Source organism: Molothrus ater, chromosome 4 (assembly GCF_012460135.2).
Source record: "Molothrus ater isolate BHLD 08-10-18 breed brown headed cowbird chromosome 4, BPBGC_Mater_1.1, whole genome shotgun sequence".
NCBI lineage: Eukaryota > Metazoa > Chordata > Aves > Passeriformes > Icteridae > Molothrus > Molothrus ater.
In genome coordinates this window covers 26,495,804-26,516,580 of record NC_050481.2, presented here as the reverse complement: position 1 = coordinate 26,516,580, position 20,777 = coordinate 26,495,804, and the positions used below count along the sequence as shown (strand labels likewise).

The following is a 20,777-nucleotide window of genomic DNA, read 5'->3' as shown; positions in this document are numbered from 1 at the left end:
ATATTGGTATACCTGCCATGGAAGAATTTGGTTTAGCTATCCCAGTTAGGAAACTCTGAATTTAAGTTTTATTTGCCTCTCCCTTTTGAAAACAGCATACTATTTTCCTCTTTTTCTTTTATGGGCCACCAAATAACATGTGACCAAATGTACCTATTTAGTGAAAATGAGTTCCATTAGTATGTAATCTTATACTTGCATTGTTTTCTTCTGAAGGAAAATAATGGGGAACAGGTGGTGATGCTTAGCATCAGGCTCCTGTTTCTAGAATTACAATCTACTGGGAGCCACCAGCAATCTCTGAAAGCTGTCATAAGTGCTCGGAACTAGTAAGATCCAGAGCACACTCAATACATTAAAGCTTCTTTTTGAAAATTTAAGTAGGTGTGACAGGAGAAAACTGGCCGAATGGTGCAGGGATTCTAACGTGTCCCTGCAAAGGGTCGTGATTTCCTTCTGCATCCCACAATAAATAACTCAAGCTGGCCTCCATTTCCACGGCAGAAATTAGACATTTAAAAAATTCAAATAGGTACCATATGCACCATAAACCTTTCTGGTTTAGCATTCAAATGCAGACTCATTCACATTGTTGGAAAATATGGGATTTAAATTCTCCTAGAAGAACTTCAAACAGCTGTTCCTTTACACTTATTCTTTTCTCAGTGCCACAAAACCAGCACTGCCAATAAATATCTCCTTGATGTTGTTTTAAAACCTACTGGAGTCACACAGCATAAATAGTTTTACCCAGTGAGTCACAAAACCACACATCAAATGAACACTTCTTTGTTTTATCAATCTCATCCTTACCTTACCAAGTAGGAAGTGGTTTAGAAATAATTTTATATAACCGAGTTTTCCAATGAGTTTTCATGATAAACACAACACAGAAACACCAGCTAACAGATCTATCTATACAAGCAAAAAAGTATTATAACCATGTTTTAAAATGTGGCTCTGAAGCTGAGGGGTAGTACAAAGAAAACACATATTTGTAGGGCAGTTTCTACTGGCATACAACTTTGTAAAAACAGACATGGGAGGCTGGCTGGCAGTCCTAACTACTGCTAGATGTCAGATATGCCAAGATGCACACTTATAAGAGGAAAGAATTAATGCAGGCTTTTTTTGTGCCATTGTGGTTTAAAATGACAGGAATTAAAAGAATATAAAATTATTTGCAGAGCCAGATTTGCTGTTGGTAGAAATTTGTAATCTCCCACTAATTTCCACAGGAATATGACAAGTAGTACCAAGGAATCAGATTGTAGTTAACAATTCACATTTCTGCACATCTATATGAGACCAATCTTACACTTACTATTACTGTGGTTACTTTTGGAGGGAGACCCTAGTCAAAGCAGTCCCTCCCTTCAAGTAGAAATTATTTTATGCTTCAACAAAGGTTCTTCAGCCAAAGAAACACTAGCTTTGTACTACAAATGTCCTAATTAGTCTTTCCATCTGAAATCAGGTTGCTGAAGTAAGGAATAATGTTAAATTGTGCCATCAGATCTATCTAAAATCAGTTGTTTTCTGAATTTCCTTAACACAGTAAATATTTCCCCTCGTTTATCACACCTATTAACCTGACTCCAGACAGTAATATTCTCTAGCATGTGCATGAACAGCAAGGTTCTTGAACAAAAAGCAATCACAAAATTATGACTATTGTTAATGAGTGATCCAGAAAAAGTGCACAGCCTGATCTCAGGAAAGATTTAATCTCCAAGAGCTAGAATAATTTTCATCCCGTTTGTGAACTGACTAAACTTAAACTTTGGAAAACAATACACATGAAAGCACATTATGCCATTTTTTAAAACAACCTGTTTTATAATACTTTTACTTTATTTCCAGACTCCAACCTTACCTTCAAAACTATTTAGAAAAGGAAATTTGCTATGCTTTGAGCATTTAGTAAGACTGAAAAATTAATTTTAAAATCATGAATAATTTAGTTTTCAAAAGACCAAATTTCTTTAAGGGTTTTTTTCCACTTACAAGAACAGAAGGTTTTGTGTTTCTACCAATACTTCTTGAACTTCTTTTATGGTGTTTTCCCTTTTCTTTTTACTAGAGATTGCCAAAGCAGTTCTAATAACAACACAGTATCAGCAAAACCCCCCAGAAAGTAAATTTTAAACTTCCTGCTTAATCCACATATGATAAATGGTCTTAGTATATAGGCACATATGTACAGATATGTAAGTCATATATAATATAAAAATATCATATTAGCATATGCTATTACAGAGGGAAAATAATAGATATTGTCTTTACTATACCATCCCTAAAATTATGTCCTTGGCTAAAACTTTGTAAGTATTTTAAAGGTAGAAATGCTTTAGTTACCTTCTTAAAATCTTTTTCTGACTGATCACTTGCTAAATCAATTTAAGCACAAATTCACCTTAGCCTGAAGCCCAAAGATATGGGATTTAGCTCTTATATATTGTTGAAATTTCCTTTCAATTCAGATGACTTGCACAGGTGGAAAAAAAATCAGTGCAACTGAAGAAAAATGGTATTTTCTAAGTTATAATACTTACAGTGATTTTTCTTTTCAGAAAAGATCCGTTTGATTTCAAATTCACATGGGTACTTGAAAAGGCAGCCGAGTTATAACACTGCATTTTGACAGGATAACTGGCCCTTAAGTTCTTACACTACTTTTCCTCCCTCCATCCTCAATAAGATACTACTACTACTGAAGTTAGCTCCGTGGAAGAAGCGAATTCCTTGCAAAAAAGCCAAGGCAACAGTGATTAATTTACCAAGAAACTACAACATTAGAGCAAAAGATAAACATGGAACTATGTGTCTGACCATCCAAAAGACTAATTTTTGTTTGCCTTTCAGATTTTACCATCTTTCTTCAAAGAACAAAAATCTACACTTTTCAAAACAAAGTGTTGAAAGATGAATCTGTTCTGAATTGCATCATTCTGAACTAGCTGGTGGATGGTCCGTACGCATTAACCATTTATAATTCATAAGGGATAATATCCATGGTATCATGATTTCAACAGTTTGCTGACAAACAAACTGTTTAACTTTTGCCCAATTTGCTTTTCTCCATAAGCAGAACATCAGTACCTTGTGGCAGCACACTTTGCAGACAAACTGCATTGCACCACATATGACACAGTCGCTCACCCTTCTCGGTTTGTAGAGTCTGGATCCAATTTTCAAATGAAAGATCACTTTGCTGAACATTTATTTTTCCTGTGGAATTGCTGTTTGGTGAATAGGCTGCTTTCAGCCTTGGGGGTTATTTATTTAGATTTTCATTCTCTTAAAAATGTTGGTGGAAAATGTTTGTCTGCTGGAGGGGTACCATATGCTTCTGATCTGAAGACTGAACGACTCCTACCGTGTAAAAAGTGAGTGAGCAAGTAGAAACACAGACAGAAGATTGAATGATCATTAAGAATCTAAATGAACTGGGAATTACAGTCCCAGTTTCCAAAGTCTGTCAGATGAATTGAGTTCCAGTCTAACTCAGAGTCCTGGGAACCTAAGTTTCTATACACTCAAGAGTTTAATATAATATCAGAAAGAGATGGATGAGAGAGTATGAAAGCTGAGAAGGATATGAAATGAATGCAGCATAACCTGCTGATTCAAGAGCAAATGCAGGTTCTCAAAACAAATATTCTTCCTTTCAGCAATAAATTATGATCTTTTTCTGCTTAGAATCTGTACCAATTGTGAAAATGGCTCCTTTTTTTTTTTTTACATTGAACAACTAAACAAAAAATCTTTTATTCCAAGATTTTTTTTTTGTTAGGTATGGATTTTTAAAAATAAAAATATTCCAAGGCATGTTTAGAAAAACTACTGTTTAAAAGCATATTGACTTAAGCAGGGCCATATTCAACCTGTGCACTTCCTATTAAACTTTATGACATTTAATTTCTTCTGTGTTTCTCTTCTCTAAAAATACTCCCTATTGTGTAAATGTTTGGATTGGTTATCTATGTTATCATCTTCCAAGTGCTTTTAGTTCCTTGAAATATCATATAGTTGTTTCAAAGAGGAGCATTTTTCTGATGGGGAAATTCAGATAGCATACACTGACAGATTTTTTTGAATCAATGCCATAGAAATTTAGCATAACTGATGACTGAGCCAACCAGGTATTATATTATGGACTTAATAGTATCAAGTCCAACCAACAAAGCATTTGTGGCCTTTGTAAATATATTTCACAGAGCCATTGAAAATACTCTGCTCAGATAGCTAATACACCATATGCACAGAACCAGCAGAATGAACAAATAACACACCATTAGCTGGGATTTTTTTTTACCAGCAAAAAAGGTGTCAGAGATTTTAACAAGCAGACAAATTCAGGATAGCAAGTTCCTTTCCACGTGTTCTTTAGAGAAAGGAGCAGACTGGACTTGGTCTCATCTACCAAAATTCATGTATGCATTAGCCTTAATGCACCAAGTATCTTCACATCAATCAACTGGTGACAAGATGTCACACCTTGCTGTCAAGCACAGTGGAGAGGCAGCAGTCCTGCCAAGTTTCTTACTGAACCTGCATGGTTGGAACTCAAGTTTGAATGCCAAAGTATTTAAACATGTGTGTTAACCATGGCTTTTAACTCTTTTGGAGTTTGCAGGTGGAAGAGAAGATCAAATGAGGGTTTAAAACTTATTTTTTTAATACTATCAATACTCATTAAGTCAGAGATGGTGAACACAGACTGCTGCAAGGGGAAAACAATAGAGGGAACACAATATTTTGTGAACTCCAACTTTTGCCTGATGCAGAGAAGGATCTGGTGAAAGCAGGGAAAGACATGCACACAAACATACACATACCAGGACTTAAAACACTGTGAATTCTACTTAGGCTCCTAAAATCTCTGGTCAAATTTACTTCAAAGATAAAACAGGTGATTATTGGAGTTTGACTGTAATTCTGAGTTGGTCTTTGTCCACAGTTTTTTTAATCTATTTGTAGACAGAGCCAACCAACCCTGTACTTCCCCGGCATCAGAGTAGTTTCCATCAAAACTGTAACAACTTTGGAAACATTGGACTTTTCAAAAATTTAAAGATACTCAGCCCTCTGTATAATGATAATTTGCAAGGGAAGAATTTATTCGTTAGCAAAATTCTTGAGGAAATTAGAAAAGCAAAAAGACACACACCCCACCCCCAACCCCCCCAAATCCCAAAAATCTTTGTTCTGAGTAATGAATGACTTGAAAATCTTACCCTTTTTGGAAAGCATTTACTTCTGTAGCTGATTAAATTTTAGCAAAAATCTTTGAAAAGACTCCCCTGACTTGTGTATCCTACATACTTTGTAAATCTGTTCTAAGCCTCTTTGCCTCTTTCTTCTTCTTTCCATTTCCTTTTCATTGCAGTCATGTTTTCCATTTGCTGCAGCAATCTCTTTGGACTATTTAACATTTTGACTAAAAATATGGATAACAAAGCCACACTGGCAGTCGTGGGAGTGTTAACACTGATGTCCATGGGTATTGGAGAGGATAAGAAAATCAGTGCCCACTGTCATAGACCCAAGGACTGGGTTCAGCTCAGAAGTTATGTTTTTGCATCATATTTGTATATGCACATCCTAACAGAAGAACACAAAACACAAATGCTTACTTTGAACCAGATATGCTTAAATTTCCTGATAAATTAAGGCAACAAGCTGGGATACTTATGATACTGATTAAAAAAAAAAAATATTTTATGTTGATGAAAATTATTAACTGCATAAGTACATAAAAGTTGCTATAACCTATCAGAGAAAAGTGGCCAGGCCAGCATCCAGCTAGATGCAAATACTCAGAGGAATAAGATTATAGGCAAATACAGAAGGATCTCTCCCAGTTGCATTCTCTCAGTTTCAGCCATCAGGCCCTTATGCACATCCAAGGCTGGAAGTTTAGTACCTACCAGTGCCATCTCTCATCTCTGTGCCTGTCTCCTCTCCATGTAAGCAGTTCCCACACATGGCTCTCACAGCTTCATGTGGCAATGAGATCCACACCATGAAAAAGTAGTTCCTGGCTGTCTGATAATTTCACACTGTCTGCTCTTGGCTCTTCTTCTACAGCAAACACTGAGCACTTGTTCCCCACTCACCTTCTTCTGACTCTTCAGTACTTTATTTCTCTCTATTCTGTTCACCTGTGGGCATCCCTTTTCCAAACTGGGTCTTTGCATTCTATTTACTTTCTCCTGTGTTTAAGCAGTTCTGGTGTTAGGATCATCCCTTCTCCATTTAATCCTGATTACTTTATATCTTTTAACAGTTACTCAGCACCATGAGATTAGAACCAGTTTAAAAATGTCCTCTGTTTTTTTTTCACTTCCTGATATTCCACTTGGATTATTTTTTTAATATGTTCTTAGTATTTAATTTTTGTCTCTCTGGTGTGCCTTCACCTTTAAAGATAGCTAAATTTACTCTAAATTACAGGTTATCACTTATGTGCCAAATTCCCATCACATGGTGCCATATTATATTGCTTTACACTATTAGAATTTTACCCATGGGATTTGTCTCTCGGATGGTAGTATACTGGCATTTACTGCAACTCTGTGGTTTACTTAAGCTTTTACTGTTGTGAATAAATTTTTGTCAAAATTTCTGTTCCCATTTTCCAGAAAATTTGCCAGTAAGTTGAACAGCATCAGTCCTGAAATGTTTATGTGAAGCTTTGCTCATAACCTCCCTGTATAGTGAAATATGGCTGTTTAATCCTGCTTATTTTTGATCAATTATCAGTTATTCTAATCAGTTATAAAATGGGTTATACCTTGGCAATTCTGGTTCTTTAAAGTTTTTGTACTTGAGCTATAGCTCCATTGGCATAAGTATTTGAAGACCAAAGACGGAGCAATTTGATTTTGATCAAATGTTCACAAAATGTTCTCTAGTAGCTACTCTTTAAATTGATTTCCTGACAATAGGCTCATTTAGGGCAGAAGGGGATCAAAAGTAAAAGCAGTGGCCATTTTACTAACAAATGGTCAAAGGAAACAAAAACCAACACTTCCAGTAGAGTCAAAAGCATCAGGAGCAGCTGAGCTCCCTGTACCACAGGGACAGAGATGTGCATTTTTCCACTGACAGGATATGAACTTTGTCCATGGCTGCTCTTGTCTGCTCAGACTGCTCAGCAGCGTGGATCACCCTGCCTGAATTTCACCCCTGTGCAACCTCAGCACCCTTCAAGCCCTCCAGCTGCTGCCTCACAGAAACTGGCCTGCCTTTTGATCAAGGGGTAAAATTCAAATTGAAAGGGCTACATTGCAAAATTAAAACAACAACCCCACAAAAAAACTGAAACAAACAAAAAAAAAACATTCACACATACACACACATCGCACAAACTCTACAACTACAGAACCAAATACTGACCAGCTGACAGAAGGAGCACTGGAGGTCAAACCAAGGAAAGAGAGAAAATCAAATCCAGAAACTGTCAGTCTATGTTGTGCAATCTGTTTTCACAGAATCAGCTAAATCTGTACTCGTGAATTCCACTGCAGCTTTTGCTCCTACCGGCCCTATATCCACAGTATCTGGGAAATGACTTAAACACGACTCTGGAGAACAGCATGGGACCAGGGCTTCCAAAAGGCCAAAGTCAAAACGTTCACATATCAGAGATATGTGCCAGGGTAGCCGTCCCAGCTGCACAACACATGATGTGTCAACTGCTTTACACAGGGTGGGTCAGGAAGAGGCTCATTAAAGACAAGCACTACAGCTCTCCTTGCAACATCTCTGCATCCATGTCCAGTTTTACAGGAAAAAAAAAAATTGAAAAAGATATGCTGGTTTAAGAAGAAAGTTACTCTGGATGAAGATTGTAACCCAGAGAGAAGGGCCGGTGTAACCGTGTCTGCTACAGTAGATATGACCTATAACTGATTTTTTAGATAATTATTTCATCATTGAGGGAACAGCATAAATTATTCTGATTAAACTTTCTGTAATAATAACAAATTATTCTGATGACCAAACATAGATGATAGGTGATGAAGGAGAAGAAAGGTCCTTGTCCCTGAGCATGCCTTGCACCAAGTCTCAGACAGACGACTTCCTCTGAATTCCTCTTGTGCATGGAAAAGACCATGACTACACTCCCTAAATGCAGGAAGAACCTAATGCCCACTGAAAACATTCAGGGAGTTAGGTACATAAATACATTTCAGACTCATCCTGTCAGTAAACAGGGCCAAACCTTTGAGATGGCTTTCTGCGCAGAAGTGTGTGGCACTTCTTGGATAAGAAGGGCAATAAAGCAGCATATTTTGCAGAGCAAAGAACTGAAGTGTAGCATTTCTGGCAGCATGAACTTGTGTCTATGGCCAAATTTTTGGGTGCCATCTGCTGAAAAACAATGCAGGAGGGGAGCAAGTTACATCACTTTTGTTTGAGTAGTGAATTGTCACCATCACTATGGATGCTACCCTCAATGTACCTCAAAGCTGTTAGAAACAAATTAAGATATCCTCACCTGGCTGTTAAAGCAATGCTTTTTCTCTCATTTTAACCATCCTTGACCCTTCTGACCCTTTAACAGAAATATAGACTTCAACCCCACCAAACTTAAAAGTGACAAGGGCACCCAGATCTGGAACTCACACTCCACTATCACACCTTTCATACAATGTCTCCATTGACTTCTAGTCATCTAAAACCTTTAAAACAGAGTCAAGGCAGTGACATGCTGCTTATCTGTGTATGCCTATTGGAAGAGGCTTTTGTGGGTAACTCTCCAAGACAAGAGCCTGACAGTGGATAACCACTCAAATGGCATCTTGGCTAACTGGGACTATCTGTGGCACAAGCCTATCAGAGATTTTCAGGGTGCTAATCTCTCTTACACAGACAATCTGCAGCCCATTTGCAGCTCTGTTTTAGCTTTATTTCTTAACAGGGCCTTAAAACATATTTTTCCTTAAAATGACAACGTTCTTTTCTGCCCTCTTTGTTCGTGGGGCTTTGTGCGCTCATAAACAGTTTAAGAGTTCCCTTCGCACCTGGAGTGCACATGTATGCCTGAAATAAAGATTCTCTTATCTATTCTTCACTGATAACTTGAGAGGATAGTGCTTAAGAAAAGGCATCGTCCTTTTAAATGCATTGGACAAAACCAAACCCAAGCCCCAAAGCTGCAGCAGTGACAGCGAGGCCAGGCGTGTCTGAGGAAGGAGGGATCCTCAAAGTTAGAGCAGAGAGGCAGCGAGGAGGGCAAGCACACCTGCACTCCTTTCTAGGTGGCAAATCCTGCTCAAGGGCACAAGCATGCCTCCTGTACCATCTCAAGATTTTGCTTCATCCTTTATTTACCTTCCTGGGCTCTGTATTGCTTATTTGGAAAATCATGCCAAAAAATGCTTCACAGTTAGCATAATCTGAGCTATGCTGAAGCTGTGCTGCCACTCAAAACCCTCTTGCTCAGGAAACGCCCCCCATGGACTTGTTTCCTCAGCAGGAGGTGGACCAACATGCAATGGATTGCGGTGCTTTGACTTCTCAGCTGCCTCATGCTGTTATAGCTCTGCTCGTACCGACATCACCGACCAGCCCCAGCAGAGGAAAACCCTAAGCCAGCCTAACCACAGAACAGTTTGGGACTGGAAGGACTTTCACACCCTCCTGCAGCTTAAGCATCAGCACAAAGTCTGAGGGAAATTTTTCTCCGCAGAGAAAACCTTAATCTTCTGATTAGACAAGATCACACACTACAGTTTGATACTTAATAAACTGTCATGAAGCTATAATGCAAGAATTCACTTGGTCACTTATCCTTTTAGCAATAAAAATCAATTGGGACTGAAGTTCAGTGGCAATTTGTTGCAGCTGCTGTGGCCAGGACCCTCTCAGAAGTAATCTCCAGAGTATTCTTCTTGTTAAAAAGCCATTTTCCTGGCGAGAAGTGGGATGTCTGGAAGATAGCAATGGGGACAAATCCAAGCACAGAAGTTTACAAGCATTCCTAAAGAGCATTTTAAGAACTCAGTATTTATTTAAACAATTACAAAAACATTGTATGCAGCTAAGCAGTTTAGTACTAACCACCAAACTATAAAGTAGACTTCCAAGCCTAGGCAGTTTTTCTCTTTACCTGTAAGATGACATGAAGCAACATCAACATATCCTCCATATGGAGAAAGTGTGGAGAGAAGATGGCAACCTCCTATTTTCATGGTTCTTCCTTGGTTCCCAAAATTTCCATTCCTGAATTCTGACCTACACCCACACTCTCTCACCCTACCACAGGAATTGGTTATGAATAATATACAAATGGAAATTTAGCTTTGTTGGGAGTAACAGCAACGGAACAGGTCTGAAAGAACAACTTTCAGTCTCACTGGGCAGCCCCATAGCGTTCAGTTCACACAGAGTGGTTGGTTATGTGAGCCAGATGGTGTCATTATTGCTACCTCAGTGGATGAAAACTGAAATTTAAGAATGGCAGGTCTGGTAAAACATGACCATTTGCTATGTCCTGTCTTCCCTCCCTCCTGAAGAATGAGAGGGAGATGATGTTTGAAAAAGAAAGAAAGGAAGTACGCACCCAGTACTCCTAACAGAGGGAGAGTAAAAGACTCACAGCTCAGTCTCTGTGTGAGCAACCTAAAACCCCAGAAGATAGAAAGAAACACAAAATTTTAGTTTTTGAGGTAGAAAACAGCATCCTGAGTCCACAACAACCTGGGTGGGAGGACTTTCTGCTCTCATTTTCAAGCCAGAAGAAAAGAAACAAAGAAGAATGGCAAGTACACTGCAGTATGTACTGATCCTGACTGGTCAGGCCACAGCAGAATGTCCTGTTTAGTATCTTTTCAGACTGCCAAGAAGAGGTGCACCATTTTCTGTAGGGACATAAAGCAAAAAAAAATCCCAAAAACTAACACAGTTTGGGAAGCTACCTTGCTCTGTGCAAAAGGAAAAGTAAAGGAGATGTTCCCCCGCCAGATGCACTACTTTCCCTGATGCTGTTCCAGTTAAGAATGAGATTCCAAGAATAAAAGTTTCCTGCTGCAACATCAACGCATTGTGTTCGCAGTTCCTTTAAGAGATCTCCACTGTAGTCATTTCGGATTGCAGAGAGGAGATCATGCTGACAGCAAGTCACTGCTTCACTCAAGGCAAGCTGCCAAAACACGTAGAACTGAACCCTGTCCTCTCATTCACTGGACCGATAAATATGCTTTTAAAAGCATGCACAGCCTGGTTCACACTTACATGATGCACAGAGAATGAGGCAGAGGGCTTGCAGAGTGAAGCAACACCTCATTCCCAAGCATGTGCAGAGCAGTCTGCCTTTGCTTACTGCTAAAAATGCTAAACCAGTGCCATTTGCACTACACATGTGCAACATGCATGTCTCAAAGATTCATTACTATGCATATGAAAATTCAATCATATCAAAGCTTAGCTTTAAGAAAGTCCCAAGGGGCTGAACCGTGTGCTTATGTGCTTTGAGGGGGGGAAACCCAACAACTTTTAAGTTTTTTTTCCTTTTTTGTAGCATTGCTCTGCTCTTTCCGTTAGTAAGAACAAAATAGCTGCTGAATGAGTGAACTCCATGTTCCCACTGCATGTTTGTATTCCATTTATTTTCATAACTCAGGTTCTGTTTGTGTGAACAAAAATGTATAAATCATAGATGTGCTTAAGGCCTATCCCCAAAAACCTGTAACCAAGATGAACAAAACTCATTATTTTATTTGAAGATTGCTGTGATTTAGTATTATGCTGTCCTTTAGTATGAACATATGTATCCTTTTAAGCCATCTCGCTCGCTCTCTAGCACTACATTCTGGAGCCCATTCTGGAGCAAAGGATTCTGCAATTAGCTTGGAAATACCATAAATAATCTATTTCCATATTTCATTACAATTTGAAAATTGCTTAATGTTCATTACAATTTCCATTAGAATAAATTTGACCTTCAACCAAAAAGGGGAAAAGTTACACTGAAGAAAAGTGATGGTTTGGGGACACACACTGCCAATGCACATCCTACACTTGGTGAAAAAAAGATGAGACGAAGTTCATGGTCTCTAATGAAAATAAAATCTTTTGCAGGCAAAAATCATTTTAAAAGAGGAGCAAAGCAAATCTTCTGATCTTCTTGACTTTTGTATTGGCTTTTCATATCCATGGATATGAAGCTCATAGAAGCTTCCTATAGGTTTCAACCTAAAAGTACCAGAAACACCACCTAGAACACAGCAGTAAAACACAAAGATTTCAAAAGGATTCTCTTCAGTTCACTAAAAGAAAAAAATAAATATAAAATTCTTAATACACTTGGAATTTTACCAGTGCAGGAAGAGCAGAATGATGGCTTCTAGCTTTCTCCACCATGTCTATGGTGTCACACAAACTCCAGCTCCTTAAATCCATCTTAAACATTTCATGACTGCGGTGCCAAAACCAACACAAAGCTCGACAGGACATGGTGACAAGCCCCATGGCAACGATGGGCCAAGCAGGGGCTGCTGGCTCTAGGTGTGTCCCACCACACCCTAATTCCTGCCAGACACAGCTTGTGTGTGCATGCAGGTGGTAGCATGAACTTGGTAGGGACCTTGGCAAGCACATGCAGGAGGGGAAGCTCTGTGTTTTTAAAGTGTTCTCCAAATTAACATTTTTACATATATCTAAAACTTGTTTGGATATACTTAAAAAAATAAGCAGATATACAAAACCTGGAGAGGAAAGCCATGCTGGAAAACCAAACAGAAGCAGAAGCTTCATGGGGCTCCTCCTTTGCAGAGCTAAATTCCTCCTGAACAACATTTCCAGGGTGAGGCATTTGTACGAACAAGTGTAAAAGGACCAAAGGCTCTACCGACAAGCCATGAGATACAAAGTGCTTGCAAGATACATCCGGTGTTGAGATAATTAAGATCAAAATTAAACTTGCGCTATATTTGCATCTGCAAAGCATCAGTTAATCAAACATAATGAGTTAATCATACTCACTTTTCTGAGGGGAAAATGTAATCATGCTTCATCATCATCTGTGTTGTCATTAAGCACTGACAGACTTTCCATACAGAAACTGACTCTTCCTAAGTACTTGCACACCCAGCCGCACATCAGAGTCCTAGAAATTTTCTAGGCATTGTTGCAAAGCTAATAGGAAATACTGGTAGTAAAGCTACTTTATAGGAGCTTTTGCTCTATATTATTACATCAGTTAATAATAGCAATTTGAAGGAGACACCAAGCATGACCCAGGAAGGACATAATACTCTGCACCCCATTTTTTGCAGTTAAGAGGGAAGCCAGTAGGTTATTTAGCAAGACTGCTGCCAGTAAACCAGTATATCACCCAGATTTCTAACACCAAACTGCAAGAGCAAAGAATTAATCCTCTGGTGGCCTCTGCAGATTTAGCAATTCTCAATTTTTTCAATTAAATAAAAAAAATTAAAGGCAGCTATTGCTGGATGTAATTTCTAGCTATTTTAATTAATTTATTTTTAATCCCATGAAGAAATAATTTTTACTGTCTTGGTTGCTAGCTATTTAAGATATTGTGGTTACATTTTTGGTGTCTTTGGTACATTTTATTGTAACATTGTCAGGGCACTGCATTCAATTACTACATCTCATGCTGTTTTACTCGCTACAAAGCATCATCCAAACATTTTCTAGCAAGTCCTTGTGGGTAGCTATGTCCTGTCCAAGAAACACATGTATGTCCATGCGTTAATAGGTATGAGATCAGTATCAAATTAGTAATTTGAATAAATGCCTCTTTGGTTTGGCTTCTGTGGTCTCAAACATCTTAGCTCAAGCTGCAATAGAATTTAAAAAAAAACACATCTTAGCATTAAACCGAGTGCATTTGGAATACTAAGGCTTATCTGATAGCTGTCTGTAGTGCCTCGGCAACACTAAAACTTGTCCCAGCTTTTCACTCCTCTCTCCCTGTTCCAGACCTCATTATCCCTCAGCCCCACAGATGTGTCAGTTCCCCCCACTGGATGTCCCAGTTCTTCCCTTCATTGCTACTGCTCCCATCATGTCCGTGGGGAAGGGAAAGTCTCAAGGGGAAGCACAAACCCAAACAGATATGCAGCAGCAAAGGGACAAAGGGAATGAGAGACACATCTAGCTGGGGAATGAACTGAAGCGACAGCTTGTGGCCAGGAGGTGGGCAGGGAAGAAGATAATAGCACCCATAGATTAAGGAGAGACAATAGCTTGAAATAATGCTTGGTAGGTCACAACCTGCCAGATCATTAAAGGCAATTGAGTGTGAAGGCACGAAAACCCCAGCAGTGACAGAGGGCACGCGTCTCAGAGGAGAGAGGGGACTAAAACCCAGAGGCAAGAAGTCTAAAAGATGGTGAAGCAAATTAAAGAGGCTACGAAGTCATCAACCAGGAATCTGTGGAATGGCTATGCCTTTCAAGCATCGTACAGTATGTTCTATTTTTCTTTTCAGGTTGCATCTCTATAGCTGAGCTAGATCACTCACGTGGGAGACCTTGCCCAAACACAGTGGAAGCTATAGCTAACACACAGAAAAATTAATCTATCTTCACTGTCAATTATGACTCTGTTCACTGTATCATATTTTCCTAGGGAGGGGATATGTCCAGAACACTTTCACAGACAGGTCATGGAACTGAGGTGTTGGATATCCCTAGAAGCATTTCTCTAAATCAAGTTTTGAAAGGAAATAAATAGCTGACAGGATATAATCCCAACCCCCCCAAAGTAACCTAGATTAGCATGCACTGTACAATACTGGCTTTGAGCAAAAATTTCCCTTGTGCAAATGCTGTGGACGCTTTCTGATTCTCTGTGAAATTGGGGAAACATTAACAGCTTGTAGAAAAGGAAAAGCAGCAGTGACAGTAAAGAACAGTGAAGAGAATGAAATCTCACTGATTTAGCACATCAGTGCTTCTCATTCCCTGCTGATCCAAGGCAGTAAAGGGAATAAGACCAGAAAATAAATAATATTCCTCAGAAAGACATAAAAACGTTAAGTCTTACTAAAATCCACATTTGCCCCGCCAGTCTCTCTGCAAGCTGGATCAACTTGCTTTGCTCATGTGAGTATTTTCATTAATTTAAACTGGAACTTTGCCTGACAAAAGAGCACTGGATCTTCCCTTTCTGGGCAGAAGCACTGTAACTACCAGCTGAAAAACATCAACACTCCAGATAAGCCATCAGCTATTGTATCGGTTGATTTATCACTGATTAAACACTCCCAAGTTGCTCCTAAGTCCTGAGAATTAACATAATTGAAAAGTAAATAGGTTGTAGGTTGATGGTCCTTTCATCAGTTTTGGTGATTTCCACCACATGTAAATCCAGACCTGAAAGCACAGCTCAGAGATTTTACAACAGCAAAATTCTATTAATTTATCTTTAACATGCATATCCTTGGTCCTTATTAAAACTATTTCCAAGATGTAAACAAGACTCTCAACTCACCATCTAATGTTGCCAAGATATACAAGATACTCTTACTTTTGAGACATTACAAATTCCACTAATTCAACAGATTGTTTCAGAAAGAAATGCATAGGCCTGCTCTTTTGCAAGTGGCATGGTAAACTTCAGTGCAAAGTCCCATAATCTAAACAAATTAAATACTAACCTAATATGAGAGTACTTCAAAAAAGATTATGAAAATATCATGTCTTAATTGGTTGATATGCGTGACCCCGCTGTTAAAAATGCAGCGGCTTACCAGCCCTACAGCTGGAAGTATCACCAAAGAGAAAACCTTTTTCAGAAAAGATACTCTTTTTCTCTTTTCTTCTCTTTTTTATTTTTTCTTTTCTTTACTTTTTTATTTTCCTTTTTTTCTTTCCTCTCTTTCATTTTCTTTTCCTTGTCTTTTCCCTTTTTTTCTTCTTTCCATTGCAATTCTGCATTAACTGTGTTGCTTCAGGCAGATGGCCAAAAGTAGCATCTAGAATTATAGGGAGCAAATCTGTGTCATTTTCACATGCATCTGTGTGAGGCCATGCCGGATCTGGGGACAGAATCTCAGGGTAAATTCAGTGCTGACAGCCCTTGATGGGAGGTCAGCCTTCACTCCCTGGGAGTCACAGCCACCAGTTCTCTGGGGGTCTTTGCTTATGCTACAAACATGAAATCTTAATAGGCATGACATCTCCTCTACCACTACAGATACTTACAGAGCTGTCTCTCCCTTGAAGTGTGCCTTGTGAGTTCATGCCAGTAACTAGAAGCACCCAGAAATCCCAGTCCAGGCTGGCAAGTTAGGGGCAAATCTTGCAAATACAACCTGGGGTAGCACAAATTGTTTTTCAGGAACTGGGTGAATTATAATCAAATATTCTCAACATTGCGCTGAATACACAGTGAAGTGCTGAGGATGCTGTACATGGGGGAAGGTGGCAAGACTTCTCCATAGGCAAAAGCTGGGCAGCAGAGACTCACAAAACTCATGAGACTGCTAACACTCAGGTGGAAAATAGGACCTGTATTTGGACATTTTGTGAATACGTTGAAAACAAAAGAAAATCCAAGGAGAATGTATAAGAAGATGCATTGGGCACCTCTATCTCCTGAAGGTGATTCAACATAGCAATGTAATTGTAATTAGTAAAATGTGAACTAGAGAAGAGCACAGTACTTTAGTAATATGAAACTTCATCACAGCATCTCTTGCTAAACTTTGCTTAGAGGTAAGGAGAGGCAACCAAATTCTGCGCAAATTATAAAACATTTGAGTGGCTAGGGAAAGAAAGCTTGGAAATTTCTCAGACAAAAAAACCAAAACTACCACTACTGTTACTATGCTTGCACACAAAACCAAATTATAACATTCAATTATTAGGAAGCTGATGTGAAACACTTTAGCAAATTCAGTGGATTACTTGAATTTTCAGCTTCTCTGCTGCAATAAAGGAAAGTTTAAGCAAGTACAGACCCTTCAGGCATTGAGTATTTTGCCTTTTTAGTGCTGAATGTTGGCACACTCTCTTGCTGCTACAATGTTGCTTATGAAAAGCAGCTGTATTTAGAGATACTAATAATACCCAATAAAATCTACATTTTCTGAAGAAGTCTACCTCTTTCAACATCACAACACAAACATTCGTACCATCCAAGTTAAGACTTGAGAGGGAAGAACAGGACTGATGATTTAAAATGCTGCTTTATAGTTTAGTGCAAAGACAGTTGAATGAAGATTATTTTCTACCAGACTTGCAAGTTTCCAGACAGGGTAAGGAGGAAAGAAGACTGCACAGCAAGTTAGAGTGTTGGGTTTTTTTCCCCTTAACCTTCTTTTTCTTTTTCTATAACCTTTTCTACCTTCTTTACATTCCAACTCTCATAACCAAACAAAAGTTCCACAATCATTGGAGCATATTCTGGACAAGGAGCATAGAATTAGTCTTCTGTCTTATTAAACAAAGGACTGTACCTTAAAGTATACCACAGGGATAGCATGCTTTTTTATTCTTACCAAGGATAAAGATACCAGAGATCAACTTGCCAGGTGTGATTTCTAAAACCAAGTTTGTTACACTGCTGTGAATTTTTTATTTCACGTTCAAATTTTCCTCACCTATTCAAATTCAACTCATTTACTGTCTTGACAGTTACCAAGAAACTTCTTCCTTTGCTTCTGGCAGCCTTTTGAAGGAGTCGAAAAAAGAAAAGATGATAGTTTTTTAGATTGCTCTTTCTTCCACTAGTCATTAACCCTACAGAGAAAAATCAATGGTTTAAACCTCCCACTTGCACAGTTCTTAACATCTATTATGACATTATATTGTCCCAGGCAAGCCCAATGAAGTAAATTAATTAATTTAGGATATTAAAGCTCTGAAAATAATATGAAGGGGAAGACCAGCAATTATTTACATACAGCACACGGACAGACACTCAAGCAATGAAGCCATGTCCTACCTCTCCTTGCCGGTGATAGTGCTTGGGAGGTTTTCCCATCTGCTCTAGCATTTTGCCCTTCTTACTGCTAGAAAGCATCAGTCCCTGGTGGATGCCTGCAGATCTGTTGGTTGCCTGAGTTGGAGCCTCCCCCATCAGGGTGGACTTGATGGAGTTCACCTTGGAGCTGGAGCTGTCTAGCTGGGAGCTCTCCACGATCAGGACCGCGGCTAGTAAGAGGAGACAGCAGGAGCACTTATTCCACATCAGCACGATCATCTCCCCTCCCCCAAAAAGGATTATCTTTTTTTGTCCTTTTTTGTTGTTTGGTTTTTGTTTTTTTTTTGGCTATGAGAACAGAAGAGAGGGGGTAAAAGTTTTTCTAAATATCTCCCGAAGTTGATAAGGAAGCAATGGACTTCAAAGCCACTCAAGGAACTGCTGTTCTGAGACACGGGAGAAAAATACTTTTAAAAAAGATTCCCCTAGGAAAAAAACAAAAAAAACCCCAAAAAACAAAAAAAAATGTGACAAGTCTATAGGCAGTGAGCAACTGGCAGGTCTGTGATGTCTTTTTCCTCCAGGTCCTCGAGAAGTCCAGGCAGTGAGAGCAATATGCTGCGAAGGAACTGCACCCGGGCAGCTCCCCGGCAGCACAGGCACCAACCAGCACGTTTGCTACAGCTTCAGAGGAAGAGTGAGCGACTTCCCCCCACTCCTCCTTCTCTTGCTGCTCAAGCCAGCAGAGAGGAAACTCAAACCAGATCCAATCCAAGCAGCACCGGCAAAAGCTGGGCTTAGTTTTCTTTCACTCTCTCTCCCCCCTCTTTACTTTTTATTCCCCTCCTCCTTTTTCTGCCTTTTGCCTCAGCAGTCAGCAGGAGTGAAAGCGCCCGGTCTCCTCCTACTCTTCCTCCTCCTCCTCCTCTCCTCCTCCTCCTGCAGCCCGGTCGGTGCGGGGCGAGGGGCTCTGGGCATCCGGCGGCGGGGCAGCCCCGGCACCGGCCCGCCGGGACCCGGCAGGGGAGGCAGAGCCCCCGCCGGGCTTCCTGCGCCGCTGCCCCTCGCACTCGGTGGTCTCGGAGTCTCTCGCTGGCCCCTCCGCAGCCCGCAATCCCATCCCCGGGGGGGACACGCCGCTCAGCGCCTCCCGACCCCTTTCCCCCAGCCCGGCGGGTTCCCCCTCTCTGCCGCGGGGTCAGCCCGGGCCGGGCGCGCCCCGCTCCCGGCCCCGGCTCCTGCCCTGCCCCGGCGCCGCTCGGGGCTCAGCCCCCCGTGCCCCCTCCCCGACACCGGGCTGCCGCACCGGGACAAGTGTCCAGGTGCCCCGGCAAAGCCCGAAACGCTCGGACGCGCAGAGCTCGTCACACCCGCAGAGCTGGGAGGGCGGGAGCGGCAATCGAACCCTGCCGAACCTGCTGCCCCAGCCAGCGATGTCCAAGCTCAGGGCACGTCCAGCCGAGAAGGCTGTGCTGCGCTCTTCCCCACCTGCCCCTTCTCACACCACAGTGCCAACATCAACCCAAGACACTTTCTTCGTATCCACCTTCTCCATTTCCTTGGCCTGAGCACACATCCAATTGTAAAATCCCCAGTGCTACAAAGTACACTCGCACCATCCAAGACATCACCCCGCTGCAGCACCAAAACAGCGAGTTTCAGAAACAGAAGGTATACAGGGACACAGAGTATAAAATTAGCAGAACAGTACAACTCTTAACTTTTCCCTGCAAAAGCTCTAGAACAAAGCAGAGAACATCAAGAACATCACTGCGAGGCACTCAGTTACTGCCATGGAGCAGCCAAGCCCTTGTCCTTCCCCTGGGCTTGTGAAAGGGGGTAGAGGGAACAAAAGATGGTGAGAGGAACAGCGTTCTTGCTGTCCCACATGTTCTTGTATGAACATTACCTTGTCTGGGAACAGTGGAGAGAATTTTCATGCTTTTCCCCTCTTCTGGAGGGTCCCTCCTCTAACCAATCATTTCCTCTTACTCTAGCCCTTTACATAGCAGAAGGGGGGGAACAAGAAATGTGCACTTCGAAATTTCATTTATTGTAAATTAACTGCTGTGCAAACAGCAGTTGCCAAGTCAAGAAAAACCAGAAAGGACCCAGGCACCGTCTGTAGCCTCCAGTGCTGCTGCTCCCTCGCAGTGAGCAGAAGCCCTCCTGGGAACTTGGGAGCTCTCTGCAGGAACGTCCCAGGAACCACACCACCTTGGATAAGGTCTGTCAAATGTTGTCTAGCGAGCGTCATGTGACTGGTAGCAATGTGTCCTAACCTCATGGGCTGTATTATATTAAACAGAGCACCTTGTGAAGAATGGAGTAATTTCCGTCTTTATCCAGAGCTCAGAACCTTAGAATTGTTTGAGATAATTTAAATCCATCTCCTGGGGCAGTTTTTGGATATTTTATCTTCTTTATCTAAGGATCTCTTTAGGGAATTACTAATTTTTTTGTTTTTAAGGAACAACTGAAATGACATGTCAGTGTCAAGACTGAGTTTTAAACTCTTCTACAGAGTATGGCACTTGCTCTGACTCGGGCTTCAGATGAGTTTGTGTTTACTGGATTTGAAACTGAAAGAAATTTTATTTGACTTGATTTCAAAAACTTAGGTTCAAAATTAAAATTGATTTTTTTTTTGTACTCAGCTTGGCAAAGAGCAAAGAATGAAAAAAAAAGCCCTCAACTTTGTCTTCTTTGTAGCATTTCCTTTTTTTCTATCTTTGTGCAGCTTCAAATAAACTAAAATTACCTTTCTGACTTAATCCTTGGTAATGCTTGGAGACATTTTTAAGGAAATGTTTCTGAAAAATCAGAAAGGAATTTGCTACTTCACAGGAAAGAGATGTAAGCCAGTC

General features: G+C 40.4%; 1 protein-coding gene across 2 annotated transcripts in view; it reads right to left on the bottom strand.

The window, feature by feature from the left end:
- DKK2 (dickkopf WNT signaling pathway inhibitor 2) overlaps positions 1–18,189 on the bottom strand; it is a 41,963-nt gene extending 23,774 nt beyond the window's left edge. Inside the window, exon 1 of one of the 2 annotated variants that reach the window (XM_036381479.1) lies at positions 17,932–18,189. In XM_036381479.1, the coding sequence (XP_036237372.1) occupies positions 17,932–18,189 (258 nt within the window). The remainder of the gene's footprint in view (positions 1–17,931) is intronic. The other variant, XM_036381480.1, reaches the window with a different exon arrangement.
- Positions 18,190–20,777: the final 2,588 nt, after the last annotated feature.